Below are 15,681 nucleotides of genomic sequence, written 5' to 3'. Positions count from 1 at the left end.
CATGAATCCATTGAAAGATAAAGCAGTGGGGATTAGATTGATAAGGGTAACTACAGTTTAAAGAATGTGCATGAAAGGACTGTTTGGAAAGATGAGTGATTTCTAGCTCTGGTCAGTGCTAGGAAGGACTCAAAAGAGCTTTTGGATAACTTTAGGGTAATTGGCTTTCTTCTGGCCATGCCAACAGTAAGTAGTCAGCAGAATCGTTCGTCCTCAGAGCAGTGAAGGTGGGCCCAAGGACTACTGTGTAGAGCAGCGATTTATCTGTGGCTCTTGCTAGCAGGATGAATGGCAAGCCCCTGTGCCCAGAAGACAAATGACAGACACATTCATTTTCCAGTATAGAATGGCTTCTTCCGTAATCACTGGAAATAGAAGCTAGAATAAACAGAAAATCATCTGTGGACAGTCAGATTTCCAAACAGTAATAAGATTATAAATAATCATTTGCGGAAGGAAAACTCCATAATCATATCCATGTATCACCAACAGACTTTTGTGGAAATGAACCAATTGGAGACATTTTAAGTTACTCCCCTCACTTAAAAAAAAAAAAACGATAGGCCTGAAAAGGAGCAGACACGGATGAAGAGTGAATTAGCAAGGTGGAAGATCATGAGACCAGGAATGCTTACAGTGCATAGTACAGAGGGACAAAGATTTGAAAAGTGAGGAATAAGTTAAAGGAAATGGACAAGATAGATTCAAGTGTAACATCTGTGTAATGGGATTTATAGAAACAGTGTAGAAGAGTCTCTAACTAGAACAGATCCTAGAATTAAAGAATACTATAAGTCTTCAGATTTAAAAGGCCTAGTGTTCCAACTTGATGGATATGAAAAGGCCCACATTTTTGGAGAGGATGTGGAGAAAAAAGAATCCTCATACACTGCTGGCAGGACTACAAATTGGTACAGCCACTGTGGAAAACAGTGTGGTGGTGCCTCAAAAAACTAAGAATTGATCTACCATCTGATCTAGCAATTTCTCTACTGGGTATTTACCCCAAAGACTTGAAAACTCATATCTAAAGATATTCGCACACCGATGTTCACAGCAGCATTATTCATGGTGGCCAGGACATGGAAGCAACTGACGTGTCCTATGAGAGATGATTGGATAAAGAAGCTGTGGTACATATATACATTGGAATATTACTCAGCCATAAGAAGAGATGAAATACTGTCATTTATGACAACATGGATGAACCTCGAGATAATCATACTAAGCGAAATAAGCCAGACAGAAAAAGTTGAAAATCACATGATATCACTTACATGTGGGATATAAACCTAAAAACAGCAAACAAACAGGACAAATAACAGAGACTCATGGACAATGGACTTGTGGCAACCGGGGGATGGTGGGAGAGGGAGGTAGATGGGGTAAAAGGTGTCAAATATGTGGCGACATTAAAGAATTAATAAGTAAAATGGAAAAAAAAGATAAAAGGCCCACATCTGAATAAAATTTCAGAATGCTAAAAGTACAGAGAAAACCTTCCAGGAGAAAAAACATTAGTAGAAAAGGCTGAAAATCAAATTGCTTTTACTTTTTCATTGGTAATACTGGCTACTAAGGAGACAACTGAGCCATATTTTCAAAGATTCGAAGGAAAATAATTTGGGGCCTATAATTATTTTTGCCCAGTGAAGTTAGCATTTAGAGAACAAAATATTTTTTCGAACATGCAATACCCAAGAAACTGTTACCCATAAAGCCTTGACTGAAAGAATTATTAAAGGATTACTTCTCTTGGATTTTTTATTTTGTAGAAGTGGCATGTAACAAGCAGTGAGCAAAGAAAATAGTAAAACGTCACCAAATTATAATAGAAAAAATTTATAAAGGAATGCGAAACTGAATCTAAGTTGGGCTTGGTCTGAACTTGAAATGGCAGGAGGACATGGTGAAGGAGAAGACGGAAGTAAAAGCACATTGAGGTTTTTTTCTGTTATGTAAATGTTTATTAACCTTACAGTGTGATTGGAAAAGAAGACTCGGGTGTGTCTGTTAAAACACAACAATAAAAGAATAAAAATACAACATAAAACTTCCAGGACACCAGAAAAGGGGGAAAAGATACAAATTCCAATAGAAATCACAAAATAAGTAGATTCTTTAATAAGTAGAAGAAAGTCCGTGAATTTCCCAGAAATTTTTGAAAAAGCAGTTTTCAACCCACCAAATATTAAAATATACCACAGTTAGTAATTAAAACTCTGAAATTTGGGCCAGAATGGACAAATTAATGGAATATGGTTTATTAGTAGACTTTTGTATTCATAGTAATTTAATAAATTATCAAAAATAGAGACTGTTGAGACAATAGGAGGAAAATGTTCATATTGTAATGTATCTAGAGGAGAACATTTTTATTATCTTAGAGCATGGAAGACTGCAAAGCAGACAATACAAAAGGTATGAATATAAACTTCTGTATATTAAAGATATAAACAAAGTATACAAGAATTATACAAGGAATAAACATTATTACCCTCTAATAATCGTACTGGAAAAGGTCTAGGGGTTTGTTTAGAAACATTCTTTTGGGATGTGTTTTGCCTTTATTCTTTTTTTGGCAGCTCATATAGTTGGAGGTGTATGGTACTTGTCCTTTTGTGAATGGCTTATTTCACTTAGCCTAATGTTTTCAAGGTTCATGTTGTAGCATATGTTAGAATTTCATTCATTTTTAAGGGTGAATAATACTGTATGTCTGTGTACCACATTTTGTGTGTCCATTCATCTGGAGATGAGCCCTTGGATTGTCTGTTTCTTGGCGATTGTGAATACTCCTGCTGTGATTGTTGGTTTATAAGTATCTGCTTGAGTCTTTGTTTTCTGTTTGTTGAAAATAAATATATATATATTTATATATACTGGGCTACATGGTAATTCTGTGTTTAACCTTTTAAAGAACCATCATACTGTTTTCCATGGTGAATGTTAACCGAATGTTAATGGCTGAACTATTTTACAGTCCTACCAGCACAAGAATTTTAATTTCTCTACAGCCTCACCAACACTTGTTAATTTTTAGCCTTTATTCTTACTGAACAACCCACTCATTCTCATAGCTCTCTTTAGACTGAAAGTGAATTAATTGATCTTAACAAAATACTTTAAGTAAAACAATACATGTCAATTACCAGTCTTGAGTTTTGAACATCCCATGTTTTTTAGTTTCTAATCTGTTGCATATATGGCTTTATACACAAATCTACCATATGTAAAAAATTTAGAGATCATTTCTTTATTACAAACTTAGATTGTTATTAAAAAATATATATGTGCAACCTACTGTTGTATTGAATGATTGATACTTGTGTGTGTGTGTGTGATGCACTTATTTTTTTTTTAAGGTGCAAGAATTATTTATCCATGATTATGGAGAAATTTTCAATGTCCAGTTACCCAGTAAAGAAGAACGGACCAAATTTTTTGAAGATTTAATTCTAAAGCAAGCTGCCAAGCCTCCTATTTCAAAAAAGAAAGCAGGTTAGTTACTCTATCAAAGTTAATATATGATAAGTTTGAGAAAGTGAGAATGAGATGGCAGTTAATGGCATTGCCATCTTCTTATAACACAAGCTCAAAAACTTTAGTCGTGAAGTTGATAACTTCTGCTTAAAAATCTGTTCCCGGACGTGGTTCCATAGTGTAGCGTTCAGCACATCTGCTTTACATGCGGAAGTTTCTGGGTTCATGCCCCAGTGGAGCATGGTCCATGGTCTCTGGCCACGCCACCCTGAACAAGCCTGATGTCTGATCTCAGAAGCTAAGCAAGGTCAAATCTGGTTAGTATTTGGATGAGAGACCACCTAGGAAGACCAGGTGCTGTAGGCATAAATTTAAAAAAAGAAATCTGTTCCCCATTGAAAGAGACTAAAGTTCTTAAAGCACACAAGGACTTTCATAGTATAGCCCCAGTCTTTGTGGACTTTGGGCCGGAATTCATAGTGTAGCCCAAATCTGTCTTTCCAAGCCGAATTTTGGCACTTTCGTTCTCTCTCCCTCCTTTCCCCACCTCTTTCCTTGCAAAGCACTCTGTCTTTATACCATAGGCAACGTATTCCTGCCCTTTCATGATGGCGTTCATACTTGCTCTCTGTCAGTAATGCTTCTCTCCTCATCCCCCATCTCTGCCTAAGGAAGCCTTATGCTTTTAGTAGAACTCATTTTTTCTTCCCTAACCTATCTAGGCAAAACTAATTTTCTGTCTTTGACCCACTGTACTTTTTCATACTAAAATGACGTTATAATGTTGTTATAATTATGTCTCTTACTCCCTTAAAATAGTTTGCTAATTTATTGGGGCAGTACTCTCATATTCCTTTTTTGATCCTGAATAGCCAGTGCTTATCTGGTAAAACAAAATTAAACTTTTGTTATATTTGAAACATACCACAGTTTTTCATTAGTTCAAAATTAGTAAAGAAGACTTTTTCAATAGTTAGAATATTCTTCTTAAAGTTTTAATAATTTTTTAAATGATTTTAAAATGGAATGGAGGTAATGACTTGGGAATTAGCATTCCAAATTCTCTGATTTCCTGGTACATATAAGGAGGATAACCCCTGAAAGCCTGGCTGCCATGTGCACTGAATCATTTGTCGCACTTGACATGATGGGAGAGTAGTAACTAAAATCTTCCATTTGTATGAAGTTTTGCAGGCCCTGGAGGTACTCCCAGTAGCACCGCCACCAGAGCCAAAACCACTGACAGCAGAAGAAGTGAAACGACTAGAAGAACAAGAAGAAGATACATTTAGAGAACTCCGGATTTTCTTAAGAAATGTTACACATAGGCTTGCTATTGACAAGCGATTCAGAGTATTTACTAAACCTGTTGACCCCGATGAGGTATTAATCTTTGGATCAAATGTGTTCTAAACTATAATGCCTCAAAAGTAAATATGTGAATAGTTTATGCAGTTCTCTTTCTATACTCAGAACTTGTTTTCTGTATATGGAAATGTACTGTGTGGTATCCTAAGCACATGGAAATGTACTGTGTGGTATCCTAAGCACATGGAAACTTTAAGATAATGTATTTCCTTTTCTGCGGAAAATAGACAGCTAACTTTGTCTGCTCAGCCCAAACATTCTAGAAGCCATTTGAGAATACCTTAATGATACGCTAAGTGATACTATTAACCTACAGAGTGAGCTGGAGAGTGAAGCCTTAAGTTGACATGGAAGGATGGGTGGTGTTTGGTTAAGGACAGAGATATAGGATGTTACTGAAGATATATTGCCCCAAAATAAAACCAGCCTTAAATAGAGTCAAAGGTTTCATATTAATATATTATCATTATCTCTTACGTGTTTATTTTCTACTATAGCCTGGCAAAGAAAGTTGACCGAAATGTTTTTATGTTCAGAGTTAATTTAGTGATTTGGTTATTTGTTTGAATTTTAGGTTCCTGATTATGTCAGTGTAATAAAGCAACCAATGGACCTTTCATCTGTAATCAGTAAAATTGATCTTCACAAGTATCTGACTGTAAAAGACTATTTGAGTGATATTGATCTAATCTGTAGTAATGCTTTAGAATACAATCCAGATAGAGATCCTGGAGGTGAGCATTAGTGGGTTTTTTCCAGGTGGAAGTGGGGTGGAATGGAAGTTGCCGACACTTAGTGGGGGTTGATTGTATGCCAAATGCTATATTGTAAACATTTTATATTCAGAGTACCATTTAATTTTCACAACAACCCTATTTCTCATTTTCATTACAAATTTAGAGAGGTTAAAAACTTATTCAGGATTATACTGCCGCCAAGGAGCGGCAGAGGCAGAATTTGAATGCAGATTTCTTTCACTCTGAAACCCCTGTGTTTACTACATAATATATCCTCTAATGAGACACAAAGTTACAATAACAGTTTAGCTTGTTTTCCTATGTATATGAATGTCCTTTCTCAGTGTGGAAAAATAAACACTGTAATAAAATAGGTTTGAAAGGATTTTCTTGGTTAAGACCATTACAATTTTTGTTACAAATGCAATACAGTGTGATACTTGCTAATAATAATGTTTTAAAAACTAAGTCCCCCATTTCCTTTCTCCAAAGGCAGACACTGTTAAGTTTGGGGATGTCTATCCAGACCTTTACTATGCATTCACTCTCACCAGTCTACTAATAAATAAAATTTATAAAGTACACGATTTTTTTAAAGTATATAGTTGTTAATATATAATGATGTAGTCAAATATCTACATATTTGATATAAACTTATTCATTTCCAAAAATATTTTTTCTCAGGTATTTATTTTTTCTAACTTCCTATTGTTTTATGGATGCAATGTCTTTAACACTTTCAGTGGATAATATTTTTTAAAAAAAATAATCTGTTTCCTGCATAAATTTTCCCCTCCAGTACATTGGCTTTCTGTTTTTAAATTGGTAGTGCTTATAAATTAGATTAATTAGCATAGGGACCTCTTCAGCAATTGAAAGGCTCACTGTTTTCCCCTCCTAGTCTTCCATTCCACGTTCCCTAGGCTTTTCCTTGTAGTTCAGAGTTCTGGGGGTAAGCAGTGGGAATCAGGATACCAAGCTGGGAACCACCCCTTCATTTTAAAAAGAAGGAAGCATTTAACCTAAAGGCTGAGGGCTTTTTTAGTTTCATTGCAATCATACTGCTGCTACTTCTCTTTCTGTCCATGTGACAGCCTGAAATTACTTTAGAACAGTGATGTTCAAACTATAGCAAGCAACAGAATCTCCGAAAAGACTTAAGATACAGATTGCTGGGCCTCATGTCCAGGGTTTCTGATTCTGTAGAATTTGCATTTCAGATAAGTTCGTAGATGATTCTGATGCTACCACACTTTGGAAACCAGTGCTTCAATTTTGCTCTGCCTTTCTTTAGGCTCAAGTGATATGTTACAGCCTTCTCCAACATCCCTTCCGACAGTGTAGCAATTGTCAAAAACAACTTAGGTGTGAATATTGGAGCCTACTGCTCTCTGAGAGGGACTGACCCAGCTATTCAATCAATCATGTATTTATTTATTTATTACCTGCCTTCTGCCTCAGCATATTCCAGTTTATAGTACTTGGACTCACTTTAGGATTTTTCCCAGTGTGTCCTGTGTAGGATTAATTGCTCTTTCATTGCCTTTGTTTAGTTTCTCTGTCAATGCAGTAGCATTTTCTGTATCTCTTCCAAAATTCCTTTACATTTTGGTTCACTGATGACACTAAGCCTTCCTTTCTGTTTTTGTTGTCATTATGTTGTTTAGTCTTGCATTGATTGATTCTTATATTTTTTCCTGATACTTAAAAGGATCTAGATAGGACATAGTAATAAAATTGTTTGGGATTAGTCTGCCATAATGAATCAGATGTCCAGAACATTAGATTAGCACCAAAGCAGAATAACACCATTTCGGTAACTTTTACTATTCCTGGTAAAACTAACAGAGGAATTGTAATGGCTACAACCTTAGCTCATAATGTTCAGTTTATTTTGGGTAAATTGTTAAAAGGAGAAAATTTTAAATCCTTTAATAATTAATTTCTCAGATCGTCTTATTCGGCATAGAGCCTGTGCTTTAAGAGATACTGCCTATGCAATAATTAAAGAAGAACTTGATGAAGACTTTGAACAGCTTTGTGAAGAAATTCAGGAATCTAGAAAAAAAAGAGGTAGGAAGATTATTTGGCATCAGAAAAAGATGCTTTTCTTTTTTCTTGTACTGTGAGTTCTTTTAATTAATTCTTCAGATAATTTTGAAATCTGGAAATTTGATTTGACATTTCACATGTCTGTAAGGTTGTAGCTCCTCCAAATATGCCCCATCTTATTACCATGTGATGCCAAAGCAAAATTCCACTCCTGCTGGTGAAAGAAGATCAGAATCAGAGCAGAATGAAAAGCTAAAGACACCCAGTACTCCTGTGGCTTGCAGCACTCCTGGTAAGTGTGCTTGGGTAATATTCACTTAGAAATTGTAACCTTTCTTCTCTTCTGATGCCATTTACTTTCTCCCTAAGTTTCCTTTCTTTATATTGATGTAGTGAATTATATTAATTTTGTTAATATTAAGGCAACTTTGCATTCTTGAAATAAATCCAGGTTTGTGATGCTGTACCACTTGCAGCCTCAGTTCACTTTCATCTCCTTGTGTGTTGACTTGATTTGCAACTGATTTGCATTTGCTATAAATTCTGGTCTATTTTCTGTTCCTCCTTATGCTTGGAATGTAACTTCACAGGGTACCAACCCAGAGCCCATGGGTTTTCCCAAGACCTCCTTTCTTGGCAGGCACTTAATTCCATTTCTTGCTTTCTAAGCCCCATGAATGTCAAACTCTCAGCTTCTTAGCCTCTCAGCTATCCATGTGTTTTCCCAGACTTTGTTATCATATTCCTCAATGCGTTATTAGATCTCTAGTGCTTTCACACAGAAGTTTTAAAAGTGTGTGTGTGTGTGTGTGTGTGTGTGTGTTTTGCTGGTGTTAGAACCTTCCATTATTGTACTGCAGGTCTGTCCATCATGGGGTAATTGATCTGAGATAGAAGTAAGCACTACTTTTGCAAAAAAGGGAACAGGTAGCTGAAGAAGGAAAGATGAGCAAGGCAAATTGCAAGAGACCTCCTCTACCAGAATGCTCTCAGTCAAATCAACTTTAAGCAAGTGTGTGTGTGTGTATGTATATGTGTGTGTACACATGCACACATATACATATATGTATATATACATATTGTTTTAAGGGAGTCTTTTTTCATGTCCTTAATTTCCTTATGGACCACCTTAAAACAATCCATTCCTGGTTATATACGCAGCAGGATTGCATGAGTGATGTTCATCAAAGACACATACAAAAATGTTCATAGAACAGATATTCATAACAGCCCAACACTGGGAGCAACCCAGATGCCCATCAGCAGTAGAATGGGAAAATGCAGATTATTGTAAAGCAGTGAAAGTGATTAAACTTCTACTACATATAACAGTATGGATAAATCTTCCAAATATAATATTGCAATGTGGTTATGCTGTGTCTAGTCTAGGCAGAATGTTTAATCTTTCTATACTTCAGTTTCTTTATCTATAAAATAACATTTATAATGGTAACAAACCTGATCAGGTTAAAGTAAAATTTCAATGAGTTGTTGCACATGAAGGATTTAGAAGAGTTCCTGCTATATGGTCGGCACTTAATAAGTGTAGGCCATTTTTAATCTTGCCCTTTCTGTATAGTTCATTCCTCACACTACTGCTGAAGTGTTTTTTGTAGTATTTGCATCAGATCATGCACTGCTCTCCTTAAAATTATTCAAGATTTTAGAAAAATTATTCAAGGCAAAATTCAAACTTTTTAGAATGACAGGTCATTGCCCACTTCTCTACCTTCTTCTCAGTACTGTATACTTTTGCTTCTATATTCCAACCGTTCAAAACTACAGTGATTTCTCAAATTCTCTATCTTATATCTCAGGAGGTATTTTCCCCCACTTTCTTAGCCTTTAGAAAATTGTTGAATATTCTTTTATCCTTTCTCTTTAAATTCTCTGAAGCTCAATTGAAGAGAAAAATCCGCAAAAAGTCGAAGTGGTACCTAGGCACGATAACAAAGCGAAAGAAAATTTCACAGACAAAAGACGATAGCCAGAATGTCACAGATGACAAAATTGAGAGTGATACAGAAGAAAATCACGATATAACTTTAGATCACAATGAGACCAGAAACACGGAAGAGTCTTCAATGGAAGAAAATGAGAAGTACCAAAATGTCTCTGAAGGCAAAAAAGAATTGGGAAATAATTCAAGTATTTGTAGTATTGAAAATGAACTTGAAGAATCTGGGAAGACTACAGCATGTGCAGAATTGAGAAAAGATAAGATTACTTGCAATGGAGATGCTTTCAGCTCTCAGATACTTGATATATCTGATGAAAATGAAGCAAAAGGTAAGTCTTTTTCAATTAAACAACTCCTTAATTTTAAAAGATGTTTTACTCAGAGTTCTTAAGTGACTACCATTTCAGTTTTTTTCTTGGCTTTTATGGTGCAGGTATTAGTAAAAATAGCATTATCTTAATATAGGTCGAGCTAATAAATCACTGTCATTAAAAGCACACTATGGCATCTAACAGACCTGGATTTGAGCTCGTAGTCCACCACTTAGTAGCTTGTAACCCTGGGCAAGGTTCTTGACCTACCAGCCTCACTTTTCTCTTCTGAAAAATTGGGGTAGATAGTTGCAGGTTAATGACATATTTTGAAGATTGACTAAAATAATTCAGCTAAAACAAAGTGCTTGCCTCTGCAGTTTTTAAAAGCTGGCAGGATACCTTCTCATCTTTAAGCAAGATAAGCAGTTTCCTGTGATTCTTGCTGAGTGATGTAGAACAAATCTTCCCCCCATCATTCCTGTATCCATATTGTAAGTTAATTCAAAGATTATATTTATTCTAATAATTTCACTCCCAAAGTTTTTCATTTAGAATTGTCTTCTATTTGGACCTTAGTGGACCTTTGGCATTAGATTTGTTGGATCTTTGGAAAAGGCGAACATTATGTAGTCTTACAAAGCAAAAAGAGCAATACAGGATCAAAAATGTATTTTGGTCAAAAACAGGTATTGACTTAATGATACTGGTTTTCTTCAGTGGTTTATGTGCTGTAGATAAATCTTCAAGGATTTTCTTGAAATGAATTTCAGTGTGCTTGAGTAATCAATCATGGCAGAATGGACTAGGATATAGCCTTTCCAATGTGGGTATTTTAAATGTTAATCCTCTGACTTTATAATTTGTATGTTTTATTTGGTTTCAGAATTGAGATTTTTTATTTTTTATCATCTTTTTAAAAAAGTACTTGTGAGACATATTTGTTTACATATCAGGAGATTTGGGTTCTTGTTTGGGCTCTTTAAAAATCAGGTGTATTGACCTTAGAAAAGTCTTTTTTATCTCTCTTGTCCTCATTTTTCTCATCTATCAGTAAATAGATTGTTCTAGATCAGGGATAGACAAATTTTTACAAAGAGCAGATAGTAAATATTTAGCTCTACAGCCTCTTTCACAGCTCCTCAGCCCTGCCAGAAAAGCCACGGTGACGTGCATATGTAAAGTGGATGTGGCTGTGTTCTAATGGAAGTTGATTTATTGCAGAAGGCCAGATTTGGTCTGTAGGTGGTAGTCTGGAACTCCTGTTCTAGATTGCTGAGGTCCCATCTCAGAGCTCTTGAAGTCTCTGGGTTTCAAGCCTAAGTAGAAGACAGTCTAACCCTGAAATACTCAATTGAAAAATACTTAAAATGTCCTTAATTTTTGAGTCTGTAAGTGGCACACTCTTAACCTTACAGTAGGGTCGATAAGCCAGAATTGGTATTTGTATCTTAGTAAATATGTCCTGCTATTTTATTCACCTAATATTTATTTTAGAGATTAATGTCTGTGAACCAAATAATAATGTTACTTAATTATTTATCCTAGAAATGTGTGTTCTGCGAATGACTCGAGCTAGACGATCCCAAGTAGAGCAGCAGCAGCTCATCAGTGTTGAGAAGGCTTTGGCCATTCTTTCTCAACCTACACCGTCTCTTGTTGTGGACCACGAACGATTGAAAGTATGTAAACTGGAACTGTAATGCTTTCATTGTGCACATTAGTGACATAACTCACCAAAAGAAGGTCTGCAATAGTACAGTTTACCAGTTTGGCATGTAATAAATAATGATCTGTTATGAAAGGATAAGCTTGGTATATTATAACTTTCATAAAGGTGGTGGCTGGAGATGGCTAGCATGTTGACATTATAGTTTTAACAGATTTGTCTACATCATTGATCCCATACATTGTTTTTATGACCATAACATAACAATTTCAGTTAGTTTTTTGTTTTCCATAATGACATTTGTTGTTAACCACGAGGTAATGGTGTATCCCGGTAGGGCCAGACTTGGACGAATCAGAGAAATCTAGTGAGTCCATTTCAGACATAAAAAAAAAAAAACACTGAGCAGATGGAAAATCTTTTTTTATAAGGAAAAGAACCCCGAGGTGGTGAGGTGGTTCACCATTTATGTACTTTCTTTTTGTTTCACATAATGGAATAGTTATAATGTACTTACAGTGCCATAAAATACCCTGCAAAAACGTTGCTTTTTTTTTTAATATTGCTCTAGTTTAAAATTATTTTTTAATATGTCAGTAGAGATTTACGGGTAGAATGGAAATTGGCAACCTCCTCAGCTCCAGTTTTTAAGTTGAGAGTTACCCAGCACAGAGACAGAATCATAGACTCGTGATAATAATAATTACAGTGAAATGCCGGAGCCACTATCAGAGGCTGCCATGTCTCATCAAATAATTTGGTCTGCCTTCTCTCTTGTTTATATGCTAAACAGGCCCCAAATCTTCAAAATTAAAATATCTTGTCTCAGAGAATTTATCTCTCAAATATGTAAATACTCATGTTTTTTTTTAGAATCTTTTGAAGATTGTCGTTAAAAAGAGTCAAGAATACAATATTTTCCAGTTGGAAAATTTGTATGCAATAATTAGCCAGTGTATTTATCACCATCGCAGGGACTATGACAAAACAACACTTATTCAGGTAAGCTGATCTATATAAGAAATTAACCAATTTTATAAGACTTTTTAAAGACCATTGTTTAATATGTGCATTATGGATTATCTCTAGGTATACTTGAGTTCTATACTTTTTAATCTAATACTTCACTAGTTTGTGTTTGTTTAATAAGCAGTGGGACTGCAGTATCAGTAAACTATGAAAATCTTTATTTTGTTTATTAATGAAGATACATAGCTCTTTTTTAAGACAGACTTAAGATAGACCTATTTGTTTTTAGCTAATCTTGCTTTGCAATGGGTTTTAGAGTACTTACTTTTAAAAATAGATATTAGGGAAAAAACATTGATATCTATATAGTATAATTGAAATAACTTAAGATGAATGCATCTCATATTTATTTCAAAGGGATTTAAATAATGAAGTCTCATCAGTGATATTAATTTATGTGATAGTCTTAATACTGAACTAAATTTCTATTTTCACTATACTTAAATTCTTAAGCATGTTTACTGGGGGGAAAACCCCAGCAATACAGTATTGTTTTACTTTTTCTGCATTGAAACTTACTATCTTTTCTTTCTTTTGTTTATCTAGAAAATGGAGCAAGAGGTAGAAAACTTCAGTTGTTCCAGATCGTGACGTCATGGTATCATATATTCTTTATATTCTGTATCTATTTAATTCACTTTTGTCATATCCACATAATTGATGCAAGATGAAATCCTGCATCTTTAAGGAAAAAATTAAAATAGTAAATAAGGATATTTAAAGTTTCTTGGTATTTATGTACATGTGTAAGATAAATTACAGAGATTACTGATAAATACTGGGAGTGTGACTGAACAAGGCACTATAGTGGTACTAATGCTGTGGCATATCGTTAGTTGAAGTGTGGCCAGCTCTTAATAATAAAGTTAATTTTGATAACTAATGTTTTATGGCACTTGAGTAATTAGTGACATTGACATTTTTTATTTTAAGCACTTTTAATTCTGTCCTTCTTGCGAATAGTCAGTTGTATCAGGCTAGAAACTTAACTGTTATGTCGTTACCATCTTTGTTTTCTTCAGCGCTTCTCCCATCTGCCTTTATCTTCCTGTGCCCAGTTACTTAAAAGCCATTGTCAAGTTATGATTTGCCAGAGGGCCCCTGACAATTCTGTACCTGAATGTCAAAATTCATGCTTTTTAGATGAACATTTTTCTAATTCTGATTTGGGTTAATTAATAGTTTAAGTATTTTTTAGTTAACTTTTATGATTATACACACAACAAATGTGTTAATAACTGCTTTGTTAAACAGCTTTTTAATAGCACAAAGTTTTTATATTTGAAAATGTTTATATCCTTCTAAATTTGTGTTTAGGTTATATTCTATAGATACCTTTTATATACAATTATATAAATATTATAAATTTTGTATTAATGATACCAAAAATACATTTCTTTCTTAAAGCAATAAAGCCATTCATTCACCGCCATGCATATTCTTTTTTTTTCTTAGGAGACATTCTTATGTTAGTTTGTAAAATACCTTCTGTTGGAAATTTCAAAAGGAATACAGGATAATGATCTCATATGGGAGATTAGATTCTAATACAATTTCAGAGTTGAGCGTCTTTCGTTGATTTATCTGGATATGTGTTTAAAGCCTTCCGAAACCCAGTAATTCAGATACCTTAATTAATACTGTCTTATGTAATTTATAAAGCAATGCCAGTCACTGAAAACATTTAAGAATGTTTATATTCCTAGATTTATTTCCTCGCCCTCTCTCCCCTTCTCTCGTGCAGATACACACACACATACTCATTTTTATTAAAGTTTATTATAACCTATTTTAGATGCATCTTTTATGCTTACAATTTCATCATGTATGGATAGTTCCTGTAATAAATTTTAAAGGTAAAAATTGCTTCTCAAATGTTTCTATTTTTTCATTATTTTAAAATGTCCTAAAGATAATTCAGTGTAAAACAGTGCAAAAAAATTTTTATTACTGTTTATAATGCTGTTGACACTGGATTATTTATAAGGTATATTTTTTTACCTACAAAGACTAATGTACTTCCTCTCCTTTGAATGACATACTGTCTACAGACATGGGAAGTAATATGTCTACATTCCAATGTAGACTTTCAAAACCATGCTAAAATAGAAAGCCTTGAAGCCTCTCTCATTTCTTGTTTAAAAGTACAGTCTACAATAATTAGTTAGAAATAAGATGCATTCAAATTGGAAAGGAAGAAGTAAAACTGTTCACAGATGACATGATCTTATATGTAGAAAATCTTAATCTACAAAATCTGTTAAAGCTAATAAACAAATTCAGCAAAGTTGCAACTACCAATGAACAATACAAAAAAGAAACTAAGAAAGCAGTTCTATTTACAATATGATCTAAGACAGTAAAAACCTAGGAATAAATTTAGCCAAAGAGGTGTAAGACTTGTACCCTGATAAGTACAAAGTGTTGCTGAAAGAAATTAAATTAGACCTAAACAAATGGAAAGACACCCTGTATTCATGGATTGGAAGACTTAATGTTGTTAAAATAGCAATATTCCCCAAAGCAATCTACAGATTCAGTGCAATACCTGTTGAAATCTCAATGGCCTTTTTTTGCAGAAATGGGAAAGTCAATCCTTAATTCATAATGGAATTGCAAGGGGCCTTGAATAGCCCAAACGATCCTGAAAAAGAAGAGAAATTTGGAAGACTCCCAGTTTCGTATGCTAAAACTTAAACAAAGCTACATTAATAAAACAGTGCAGTACTGCCATAAAGGATAGATGTACAGACCAATAGAATTGAATTGAGAGTCCAGAAACAAATTCATATGTCTGTGGTCTGTTGATTTTTGACAGTGGTGCCCAACACCATTAATGAAGGAAAGAATGTCTTTTCAACAAATGGTGCTGAGAAAACTGGATATCCACATGTAAAAAAAATGAAGGTGGACCTCTACCTCACACCATGTACAAAATTTAACACAAAATGAATCAAAGACCTAAATTTAAGAGCTGAAACGATAAAATTTGAAGAAGAAAACAAGGGCAAATTTTTATGACCTTGAATTTGGCAATTATTTCTTAAATGTGGCACCAAAAACACTAGCAAC

General features: G+C 34.4%; 1 protein-coding gene across 2 annotated transcripts in view; it reads left to right on the top strand.

Moving 5' to 3' along the window:
- Positions 1-14,041, top strand: part of ATAD2 (ATPase family AAA domain containing 2) — a 54,729-nt gene extending 40,688 nt beyond the window's left edge. For both annotated transcript variants that reach the window (XM_036232994.1, XM_016131188.2), the window contains exons 20-28: positions 3,366-3,501; positions 4,670-4,866; positions 5,426-5,585; positions 7,539-7,661; positions 7,789-7,932; positions 9,537-9,929; positions 11,460-11,593; positions 12,454-12,582; positions 13,156-14,041. In XM_036232994.1, the coding sequence (XP_036088887.1) occupies positions 3,366-3,501; positions 4,670-4,866; positions 5,426-5,585; positions 7,539-7,661; positions 7,789-7,932; positions 9,537-9,929; positions 11,460-11,593; positions 12,454-12,582; positions 13,156-13,200 (1,461 nt within the window). In that variant the 3' untranslated portion in view covers positions 13,201-14,041. The remainder of the gene's footprint in view (positions 1-3,365; positions 3,502-4,669; positions 4,867-5,425; positions 5,586-7,538; positions 7,662-7,788; positions 7,933-9,536; positions 9,930-11,459; positions 11,594-12,453; positions 12,583-13,155) is intronic.
- Positions 14,042-15,681: the final 1,640 nt, after the last annotated feature.

The sequence above is a fragment of the Rousettus aegyptiacus genome, unplaced genomic scaffold (genome assembly GCF_014176215.1).
Source record: "Rousettus aegyptiacus isolate mRouAeg1 unplaced genomic scaffold, mRouAeg1.p scaffold_m13_p_15, whole genome shotgun sequence".
Classification (NCBI taxonomy): Eukaryota; Metazoa; Chordata; class Mammalia; order Chiroptera; family Pteropodidae; genus Rousettus; species Rousettus aegyptiacus.
This window is presented reverse-complemented; position numbering and strand designations above follow the sequence as displayed.